The 11,363-nt window shown below is 43.0% G+C and overlaps 3 protein-coding genes and 1 pseudogene across 3 annotated transcripts; 3 read left to right on the top strand and 1 right to left on the bottom strand.

Moving 5' to 3' along the window:
- The first annotated feature begins 813 nt into the window (after positions 1–813).
- Positions 814–1,751, top strand: LOC108119847 (28 kDa heat- and acid-stable phosphoprotein pseudogene; annotated as a pseudogene).
- A 258-nt stretch (positions 1,752–2,009) lies between these two features.
- LOC108119846 (thiamine pyrophosphokinase 1) lies at positions 2,010–3,765 on the top strand. The gene is made up of 3 exons (XM_017233242.3): positions 2,010–2,376; positions 2,745–3,266; positions 3,326–3,765. The coding sequence occupies exons 1-3, from the start codon at positions 2,040–2,042 to the stop codon at positions 3,472–3,474; spliced, it is 1,008 nt and encodes a 335-aa protein (XP_017088731.3). The 5' UTR covers positions 2,010–2,039; the 3' UTR covers positions 3,475–3,765.
- Blm (Bloom syndrome helicase) lies at positions 3,554–8,671 on the bottom strand. Its single transcript, XM_017233241.3, has 4 exons — positions 8,430–8,671; positions 6,130–8,363; positions 5,248–6,070; positions 3,554–5,177 (listed from the first exon to the last, which is right to left on the bottom strand). The coding sequence occupies exons 1-4, from the start codon at positions 8,524–8,526 to the stop codon at positions 3,922–3,924; spliced, it is 4,410 nt and encodes a 1,469-aa protein (XP_017088730.2). The 5' UTR covers positions 8,527–8,671; the 3' UTR covers positions 3,554–3,921.
- Positions 8,672–8,865: 194 nt separating this feature from the next.
- LOC108119826 (WD repeat-containing protein 55 homolog) lies at positions 8,866–11,003 on the top strand. The gene is made up of 2 exons (XM_017233215.3): positions 8,866–9,024; positions 9,088–11,003. The coding sequence occupies exons 1-2, from the start codon at positions 9,017–9,019 to the stop codon at positions 10,532–10,534; spliced, it is 1,455 nt and encodes a 484-aa protein (XP_017088704.2). The 5' UTR covers positions 8,866–9,016; the 3' UTR covers positions 10,535–11,003.
- Positions 11,004–11,363: the final 360 nt, after the last annotated feature.

Genomic DNA, 11,363 nt, shown 5'->3' with positions numbered 1-11,363 from the left:
CAGGACACAGAACCGTCTGCCTGAGTGGGTAAAGCCCCTTTGGCGAATGGAGATGCTCTCATGGTCTGGCCGCAGGAAGCGTATAAATGCCTTTATTTGTAGAGGTCAAACAAAATGAACTGTAGCAATATTGATACAGCTGGCATCGCAGGACCGAGGACAAATGTATTGTGGTCCGACTGATATTGTTCCCAACTAGCCCCTTCCCCTTAAAGTCTGACCGCCAGCCGTCACTGGTAACCTGTCACTGAACACTGGCTTTTTGTTTCCGCAGTTCATCACTACCATCACCATCCCTAGCCAAACAGCTTCATTAACCAAAGCCACAAAAGTTTAACGAAGGATTAATTCGTCTATTGAATGGAAAACGAGTATTTGCCTGCCAAAGTTTTATTTTCCCAGAAAATGGGAGTTTAAATTTCACTTAATCTAATAGAATATCTAAGGGACTTAAAGGCTTTCGATGTTTCCAAGTAATCCGAATAATAAATGGAAAATGGTTTTAATATGCACACTTCAGTGAGTGGTCATAATTTATTAAAAAGGAATAATAATCGAATTATCAATTTGCTAATGCAATTACGCCAGATTTATTATTTCAATACCAGAAGAAAAAATGATTTAAATAATCTTCTTAAACTCTTTAAAAATAATAATTTTTAACAGATTATTTTAGCCAATTATTTGGCATGTTAGTTACCACCAGATTTAGGTAATTTACTTTATTTTCTTTAAAGTCTGAAACCTGATTTTAAAGGTTAATTTTTTAATCCAGTAACCTTTTAAAAATTGAATTTGTCTAGATTCTAGACGAAATGTCGGATTTATGGCATAAGGCTTTCGTATCAGGTCTTTGTAACAGTCTTTGTAACACAAATTATTTTACATCAAATTTTTGAGGTAATTTTAGAAGAAAAAATATTTGCTATTATATATTTCTAAAGCGAACAAATCTATTGCCAGATCTTAAAAACGTAAGTGAATCATAAACATAAGACCAATGCGATTTTCCAGTGATTTTCATTTTAATTATAAAGTTGTAGAAAACTCCCTGATTTCTAAAAGATTAGGAAAAGATGCCACGAGGAAAGTACGTAAACCATAAGGGTAGTAGCCGCCACTTCACTTCACCGGAGCAACTAAAGCAGGACTGCGAAGAGGTAAAATCCAGTGGCAGCGCTAGGAAGCACGGAGTAGAACCCTCTAACCCCGGGCAGAACCTTACTGACGGAGGGAAGGAACATGTTTCCGAGTCTGAGTCGGAGGATAAGACAGATGACTCTGATTCGGAAATGCGGAATGCTAAGAAGGGGGTGACCTCTCTTATTCAGACGTATAATCCCAACCGGGTGAACAAGAAGGCTGCACAGAAACTATCGAGCATTAACGCAGATGGTTTGGGAGAGGAATCTAAGCCGGAACTGACACGTCGGGAACGCGAGCAGATCGAGAAGCAGAAGGCACGTCAGCGGTACGAGAAGCTACATGCTCAGGGCAAGACCCCCGAAGCCAAATCCGATTTGGCCAGGCTGGCACTGATCCGCAAGCAGCGGGAGGAGGCTGCCGCCAAGCGGGAGGCTGAGAAGAAAGCCCAGCAAGAGGAAAAGAAACCGGATTCCGGTCGATTCAAAATTATTTAGTTTTGAAAGCCGATTGTTTCCAATTGCTTATTATATGTTCAAATAAATCACAATGTAAAGCTCAGCTGTTGAGATGAGCCAATGAAAATTATAGTCCTTTTTTCTTTTATTCATTGAAGATTTCATCATTTTATTTGGTTTATTGGATTTGGTCTGGGTCATACTAAAGCTTCAGGGTCATAGTTTTATTCTTTGTCTTATCAAATTCTAGCATAGTTTGAAATAACCGCCATATTTGCGGAGCCCCCAACTACCGGATAGTGTGACCAAAACAAAATATTTTAACGAACAAAAAATTTAAAATTTCTATTGTGGGTGAGTTGGCCGGGCGTAGTTTTTCAAACGTTTATTTCAAGTTTTTTTATGAAGTTTAAATTGAAAGGCACTCGCTGCCGCAGAATGGCACCGGCATGCGGCTCCAGGGCTGTTTTAAATTGGATGCGCCGCTCCGGACAGCTCATGGCGATAGCGGACGGCCACCGGATTCGTTTCGCCCGAGTTGGCAGGTCCGAGTTGGGGCCACCCCGCATTGGGGCGCACCGTTCATTCTGCACGAAGACAACAATCGGATTCCGGCAGCAAATGGACCACAAAGTACCGCCCAAGGAGTTCAAGTGGACGCCGGGCAACCTGATCAACGAGCACTATAAACTTGGTGATAACGGCCATGTCTGCATGGTGCTCAATCGCGAGATCCAGGTGCCAGCGCACGTGGTCAGGTTGCTCTGGAAGAATGGTAACTTAAGCAACATACACAAGCGTTCCTAACGTACATTTGGGTCTTATCAATTAAAATATAAATAAGGAACATGCTTTAATGAAATAAACTAACTTGTTTATATTCTAGAGCAGAAAACAAACCTTAAAGGGTAACTCTTATTCAGCCTAAAGGTTCATGTCTTTTTACATAAACAATTATATACGTTTTTTAAAAGTAGTTAGGACATAATCATAGTTCTAAATTGTATCAGTATGTTCTTGGTATGTTGAATTCAAATGTGTTTTTTAGGAAAAAATAATTTTTTAAAGAAATTTCATAAAAATGTTTCATAAGTTTTATCAATATGATTGATGGTTGAATAATAGATTTTCTTCGATTTTCAGCTGCCGTGCGATGTGCTGTAGATGGTGGATCCAACCACTGGCGTGACTTTGTCGTGGAGCAGGCAAAGTCAAAGCGATCCAATAGCAATGAGGCATCACCACTGGAGCCACTCGACGTGATAACAGGTGACTTTGACTCAATAACAGAGGACACGGTGGACTTCTTCAAGACAACACCGAAAATCCATACACCCGACCAAGATGCCACCGACTTCACCAAGGCCATCACAGTGCTTCAGCCAGTGATGAACCAGCGAAAGATCCGAGACGTGGTGGTCTTCCATGACACCTCTGGCAGATTGGACCATGTCATGGCCAATTTAAATACGTTGTACAAAATGCAGAAGGACAACTGCAATGTGTTTCTTTTAAGTGGAGATTCTGTTACGTGGCTCCTGCGTCCGGGAAAGCACACTATCCAGGTGCCTCCCGACCTCGTCGCCACTCAGCGTTGGTGCTCTCTTATGCCTGTAGGTGCCACGGCTCACAATGTCACGACCACGGGCCTTAAGTGGAATCTATGTATGTAAATTCCCCTATTTTCAGATGAATTATTTAAAATCTATTTTATTTTCATAAAGATCACGCACAAATGGATTTCGGAGGAATGGTTAGCACATCGAATACGTACGCCACGGAGTTTGTTCAGGTGGAGACGGATTCCAATCTAATCTGGTCTATGGGTGCCTATGATTTCGAGGAGAAGGTTCGGCAAACGCCTAAAAAATAAGACGCTAATTAGAGGTTTCTAAGTACTTAAGTTAGGAGTCACCAATGACGTACAATGTTAAGGGCCAAAGCTGGATCCGTTTGTTTTTTTATGAGGTTGTTGTTGTTGAACAAAATGATAGTTTGTGTAAAAAAATTCTAGTGTAAGCTTAAATTCTAATAGTTCTTTAAGCATTGCTTAGCGATTTCACTTTTATGGGATAGTTAGTGGCTTGAGTAAAATTAGAGAGTAATCCAAATCTGAAAGTAACTTTTACAAAATAAATTAAATGTGTACATTTTTCCCAACTTATGTTTATTCTTTTTTGTAATATCAATCTCTTTGAGCGTTATGGGGTTTTTCACTTTAAAAAAGTAAGTTTTCCAAATGAGGATGTACAAAAAACTGAAATGCAACAACAAATCTGTATTGAAAAATGCGAAAGATGATTCTCACCCAGCCTAAGTACTACTTTGAACCTGGGAGCGGCATTAGATCGAAGCCAGCACTGCTCCCTGTTTTCTTGCTTTGCCAACCAGAAGAGGAGGATGAAGTTCCAGCAGCTCCGCCACGCTTGCTACCCGCCCTTCCACCGCGTCCGCCTCTCGATGCACTAGTCTTTTTGGCCGCAGGTGATGCTGTACTTGACTTGTACCTTTTGCTAGCCCCAGATTTGAAAATCTTTTTCCGTTTTCCAGCACGGTAGCTATTAAATCCGCTATTGCTGGTGTTGCCTTGAGAGGCCACGGCTCTGTCCCAATCAGTGCTGTCGTTGTGGCTGTTCCAACCGGAACCAGACGACTGCGGCTTTGATTTGACAGCTTTCGCCTGTTTAGCCTGTTCCTCCTCCTCATCCAGAACGGCCTGCATGAGCAGCTTTTCCGACGCGTAATTGCTGGTAATCTCGAGCAGTTTGGCACCATACTTGTCGTAGTTCGCCTTGGTTACGTGCGGAATGCTGCACATGTCCTTCTCAGTGGTGGGAAGGGTCTCAGCCATGCTCTTCAACGCCTGGATGTTCATAATACTGGCCATGGTCACATTCCTCTGGCTGGCAATCGTTCGACATAGATCCAAAAGGTCTGTGTAACAGCGCTCGTGAATCTCTCGCATGCCGGGCTTTCCGTCACTGCTTCCAGAGGCTCCTGCATCAGAAACGGTAGCCACCGATGCCTTGCCCTCCTTTTTGGTTACCACAAAATCGAAGGAAGGCGTTCCCTCCATTAGTTTGCTGATGCTGTGTCCCAAAAACAAATACGCTTGAGGGTAATCATTGGTGAATATTAAGTCCTCTCTTAGAAATCCCTCAATGATCATTTTCCGCAGCAGTCTCTGTACATCGTTCTTATCCCAATCCTTTAGAGCTCCATGATGCGGTGAATTGTGATGATTAAAGTCTACTATCTTCTTTATCTTGGAACCCTTAAGAACATCGGCGATATGCAGTAAGGTGAAACGGGATCTGCCACCACACAGATCCTTAACGGCCCGAGCCGCCTTCCTAGCAAACTCCAATGCATCGACCGACCTATACGCCTTCTTGTTTATACAATTGTCACAGGCTGTTTGCCTGTTCTCCAAGCACTGCTCGCTGGTGAAGTGCTCTCCGAAGTAGTCCAGTTGTTGCGCTCTTCGGCAATCCATCAGGTTTTCGCAATAGCCGACCATTCGATTTAAATTGTCGATGTGCATCTTTTTCACATTGTACTGGAGGGCTTTATCGGCTAAAATTAAATGGATAAGTATACTCTTTTCAAGGTCTATTTAGTCTAGACTCTAAAAGGACCATCTTACCGTCTAGCATTTTCTTGAGCCTCAGCATATCAGCATAGTTGTAGTACAAAATGCAATCAGCAACCTCTCCGTCTCGACCCGCTCGACCTGCCTCCTGATAATAACCCTCGATAGACTTGGGCAGTGAGTAGTGCAACACGTACCGGACATCCGGCTTGTCGATGCCCATTCCAAAGGCGATTGTAGCGCAGATTACTTTTAGCTTCCCAGTTAGCCAGTCCTTTTGCCGTGTCTCCCTTTCGTTGTCAGTGAGTCCGGCATGGTAGGCCACCGCTCTTATCCCGTCTTTGCACATCTTTTTGGCAACATCGTCGCATTCTTTCCGGGAGAGGCAATAGATGATTCCACTCGAGTGCGCCGGTTTGGACCTTATATATCCGCTGATATCGTCCAGGGTGGAGGCTCCTTTCTTGGGCAGCACCTTGTACCGAAGATTGCTGCGATTGAAGCTGGACAGAAACCATTTGCAGTTCTTCAGATTTAACTGCGCTAGAATATCCAATCGCACTCGAGGAGTGGCAGTGGCTGTGAGTGCAATTGTGGGTACATTTGGGAAACGTTTCTTTAGGATTCCGAGCTTCTTGTAATCCGGCCTGAAGTCATGGCCCCACTGAGACACACAGTGGGCCTCGTCTATGACAAAACGGCTTATATAGTTGTTGGCATTAAGTGTGTCTAGTGTGTCTTGGAACCTAGCCGAACTGCTTATCTTTTCGGGTGTCACGTAGAGGAGCTTAACCATTGGCGGCTGAGCCTCCAAGTCCCTGAAAATGGCCATGGCATCGGCAAGTTTTTGGTCACCCGACAAGCTTTTAGCACAGATCTGTAAAAATAATAAAGAGATTAGTATAAAAACATTCAGAAACTGACTAGCTAACTTACATCCAATGAGGCCAGCTTATTGGTCTGATCAAAAATAAGAGATTTCAGTGGACTGATCACAATGGTCACGCCCTCGGTTAAAATGGCTGGCAATTGGTAGCACAGGGATTTGCCTCCTCCCGTGGGCATCAGTACAAAGCAATCATTTCCCAACAACGAGGCATTGATTACCTGAAGCTGATTGGGTCGAAAACTCTTGAGTCCGAAGCTGTAACTAAGGCCATGCATCAGTCGGGTGGAGTGCTCAAAGTTGAGGCCATCAAACTCGCCGGTAATGCCATCATTATGAACGTTCGAGTGAAAATTTCCAAACAATTTCTGATCATCCTTGGCTACTGTCCTGGCAGGCGGCAATGATGGCAGACTACTCCTGCTGGAACTGGGCATGTCACTTGACCTAGCCGCTGCTTGGGAGTGCATTTGCTCGAACATAGCCTCATCGTATTCGGGAAAACCATCATCATCAAGGGCCGACGACATCGCCGGCGTTTCCTTGGGCGGTTCCTTAACTTTCACACTCTCAAAGTCCTTATAACCGTAGGAGTTATACATAGACTTTCGACCCTGCATCTCCTGGTGCTCATTTTCTATTTCGGCCAACAAGCCCTCCAAATCATCTTCTTCCTCGTCTACCTGTTGCGTGGGCGCGATCATGTTCTCTTCCTCTAGGTCACCGTCCAGCATCATACTTCGGGCCAAGTAGTCATCTGGTTCCTCGCAAAGATCGTGGATGAGTTCTTCGCGTTTGCGTAGTGTATTCGGATCATCCGGCTTTTTCGAAGGCAAAACATCGTCTGGTTCCCCGAAAAAGTCTTCAAGAAAATTTTTGCGGTTGGGTGGCTTGAAAGGCATAGGCGAATCTTCAAACTCTTCTGGTGGCAAACAATCCTCTGGATCACCGCACAGACCTTGTAGTAAGGACTTCCTATTGGGCGGTTTGGAAGGCAGAGTCAATTCTTTCTCCTCCAATGGAGGAGAGAAGTCATCTGGATCACCGCAGAAACTCTGCACCAAAGCCTTTCGGTTAGGTGGTTTCTCTTCGCTAACATTTGCTGATACAGGGCTTGGTGATGTTAGAGGTTTGGCTACACAATTATCCCGTTTTAATAGTCGCGTTTTCTCCTGCATCTCCATCTCCGCAAGCTCAAACGCATCCTGTTCCTCCTTTTCCCTGCTTTGGTTTCTTTCCATGGTTTTTTGAAGCAATTGCGTTCTAGCCTTGAACTTCTGTCGCATAACTTTCAGCTTAAGAAATGTGTTTGGCTGAAAGCCAGAGATCTCATTAAAGTGCATGGCGGGAATTTGGTCTATCAGAGAGCAGTACTTCTCCATCAGCTCAATGTAGGTATTGCGAAAGAAGTCCAGCGAATTTTTCAAAGCTCCCATGCTTTGTTTGTTCGGATCCATACTGAAGTTGTCGTTTTGGGCCAAGTCGCGCAGATAATCCGCCAGCGAATTGTCAAAGGCCACACTCAGTCTGGGCTTCAAAGGAGCTGATATGACTTCTGAAGTACCTGATGTTTCAGGGTAGTTGGAAGACAGAGAAGTGCTTTTAAAATTGTCCTGGCACGATCCCAACTTGTAGCCGGAATAAGACGAGAGTCCAGTTGGGCTCTTCTCAGGAGAATCATCAATAACAACACTCTCCAATTTATTAAACTGATTGTTTTTAGGCGGCGAACTCGGCTGTTTCACTTTAGTTTCAAGTTTCCTAGATACACCTACCAAGTTAGGTTTTAGATCAACTGGATCAGGAAGCTTAACAGGCGAATCTTCTAAAAATATACTCTTTGATGATATGAGGCGTTTTCCCGCATTTTGAATTGGTTTTACGGGCGACTCATTAAGGATAGGAGATTCAGAAAGGCCGCGATAGGTGCGCCGCTGTTCGCTCTTTGAGGAGTCTTCAAAATAGGCCTTCTTTGTTTTCTCGGCAGTGTCTGCAGCTGGCGGGGAATCTGGTAGTGTGAGTATTGAGTGTTTCTGTCCCTTTTTGGGGCTATCATCGAACCGGTTCGCCGTTTGCTTCTTAGTTGGCGGCTGGCTCTTAGTATTATCCTCCAATATTTTGGCAGGAGACAATGGTGAAAGACTGGAGAAAGTGTATTTTTTGACGTGGGTGCTGTCCTTCGAAGACGGCTGGCTAGATTTCTGAGAAGCTTCTTCATCGGATGAAGAGGAGTCAAGAAATATGGGATTGTAGATAGCCTTGGGCTTGCTTTTCGCATTGGTCACTACAAATCAGCGCCAATAAATGAATAATCTGTACGATTGCAAATCAATCTAATCAATATATTTACCTTTTTTCTTTTGACTCTGGGAGTCGGGGATATTATCCAAGCCAATGAAGCTGCTGAGTGTGAGCTGTTTCTTGGGCACCACGACTTTCCTCGACATGGCGCTGTGCTGTTCATTCAAACAACCATAACAAACGTAAATAAACTATAATTAACAAAACAATTTAAGACAAATTTATATTAAAAACGCGCGCAACGCCAATAAAAACAAATGCGAATTCGGGGCAGTGTAACCAGCTGACAATAATCACCAGAGTAGGTGACCACATTAAACAGAGTGTGGTCACATTAATTTGTCTATTTTTTAAATATCACAATAATAAATATTATTTTAAATAAATCAATCAAATTAAAAAAGTTTTGTATGAAAATTCCACAAATTTGTATTTAAAATGCATCTTGATTTTATCAAATTTATTTTCTAGCCGTAAAAGGCTATATTGTGAATCACTGGTGACCAAAACAGCTGATATGTGACATGCTTTCTGCTAGCTTCTTCTTCTTATTGCCTGTGGTATCCAAACAACCCAGAAAAAAAGCGTGGCGTTGTAAATAAAAGCGCAAAATCATTTTTTTTCCTGGAAAATAGTATGCACACGTAAGTGTTGTATTGTTTCACTCAATTAGAAGTCATTCCCTCATGAAAAACTCGTTTCTACAGGCATAATCACTTCAAAACTCCGTCGGATGCAGAGGAAGTGGACGATTTGGACGACGAAATGGTAATGGGCGTGATAGCCGAGATTGAACAGGAAGTTCTCTATGAATCGGACAGTGACGACGACTTTAGAGCGGAACAAGAGGGTGCTCCACCACCTGATGATGATGATGACGATGGAAACCAAAACATCAGCAGCGATGATAGCTTTGATCCAAATGCAGAGGATTCCGATTCCGATGATTCCACAGAAAACGATGAAGAGACCCAGGCGACAAGCGCCAAGCGACGAAAGGATGACGATGGTCCGTCAGGGAGCCACAAGGGCACAGAATCCAATTTCGATTTGGATCTGGAGGACGAATCAGATGAGACAGTGCGTGCCATAATTGCAGCTATCAAGAAACCTCGCAGTGCTCCACCAGAGATCAAGCTAGAGGACTTTGTTACAGATATTTCCTTCCATCCAGAGCGCAACATCATTGCCCTGGCCACCATTATTGGGGATGTGCATCTGTACGAGTACGCCAATGAGGGCAACAAACTTCTACGTACCATTGAAGTGCATTCGAAGGCCTGTCGGGATGTGGAGTTTACAGAAGATGGCCGAAATCTGCTTACTTGTTCCAAGGACAAGTGTGTTATGGTAACCGACATGCAGACGGAGAAGTTGATAAAGCTTTATGAGACTGCGCACGATGATGCCATTAACACATTGCACGTCCTCAATGAGAACCTGTTCGCCACGGGAGATGATGCGGGCACAGTAAAGCTCTGGGATCTGCGCACCAAGCAGCACGTGTTTGAGCTGAAGCAAATAGATGATCAAGTGACCCAGTTGTTATCCAACGAACAGAATACGCTGCTTCTGGCTACCAGCGCTGATGGATACCTAACCACGTTCAACATCCCCGGTCGCAAGTTGTACGTACAATCGGAGCCCTACGAAGAGGAGCTCAATTGCATGGGTGTCTACCGTGGCGACTCCAAGCTTGTGGTGGGCACTTCCAAAGGAAAGTTGTACAGTTATAATTGGGGCTCTTTCGGGTACCATTGTGACATGTATCCTGGTATTAAAAGTCCTATTAGCCTGATGATACCCATCACCGATCGAATCGCCTGTGTGGCTGGAGAGGATGGCAACATACGCGCCTGCCACATAACGCCGTATCGAAACCTAGGCGTAGTGGGACAGCATAGCATGCCCGTCGAAGCAATGGATGTGAATTGCAATGGTGAGCTGTTGGCATCGTCGTCACACAACAACGACGTTCGCTTCTGGAACGTTAAGTATTTTGAGGACTTTGGGGACATCAAGTACAACGAGAAACACAATGCCTACAAGGAGCAGCGGCATAACTTGCCCTCCTCGAAGTGCACCAACACGGGTGACTTCTTCGCCGACCTGGCAAATCAAGAGGAAGAAAACGAGGATAACGACGCTACATAGGGTATATGTATGGCCTTATATCTAAATTCACGGGGGGGTTTCTAATGGGTGGGTCTTTAACCTACTATGATTTGTAAAAAAGTTTCAAATATTTAGATTTCCCAGGTTGAGAAGATTGTTAATAGTCTTGCCTCTTAAATTTGTTTATTTAAAATAATAGTTTAAAGACACAGGCACATCCTAAATGAAAACCTAAAATAACCATCCTAATAAGTCGTTAGAAATGGGAATTCTTTTTAAAGATAATTCCCCTTTTAAAACATTAGAAATTTGCAATAAATTGTATTCTGCCCAAAATTATCTTAAGTGACCAATAGACCCACCCTTGGCTTCTGAATCGGGGTGCTGAGTTAACAGAACCTCTTAAATAAAACGTAGCTTTAGATTTTTAAAATTTTACACGAAAGCTTAAACACAAACTCACGAAATAGAACTGATTATTTACCTACCAATAAAAAAAATATACAAACAGGATGCAACAAATCTTTTAAATATGATATTATTATTCATTTTATTTTTGTCGTTCGTGACGACACTGGGAAAAGTTTTATGCATTGTGCCTTTGCCAAAGTAACACAGAACTTACGTTAGAATGATACAAATTTTTAATGGATTATGGCACGATATGAGATATTGAGCAATAATTGAGGTGGTAGAGCCCAAACGTTATAAAGGAAATAATTAATTTTAATCTGGTTTTTATCCGTCAGAAGATAAACACTTTATAATAGTTCACAACTAGTTGTGAAAAGTAAAAACATAACAAAAGTATTAATAGAAAATCATAAAGGGTATTAACATGCCTTTGGGATTTAAAAATTAAATATAA

Source organism: Drosophila bipectinata, chromosome 3R, assembly GCF_030179905.1.
Source record: "Drosophila bipectinata strain 14024-0381.07 chromosome 3R, DbipHiC1v2, whole genome shotgun sequence".
In the NCBI taxonomy this organism is placed as follows: domain Eukaryota; kingdom Metazoa; phylum Arthropoda; class Insecta; order Diptera; family Drosophilidae; genus Drosophila; species Drosophila bipectinata.
Note: the sequence above shows the minus strand (reverse complement) of the source record. Positions and strands in the feature narration are given on the sequence as shown.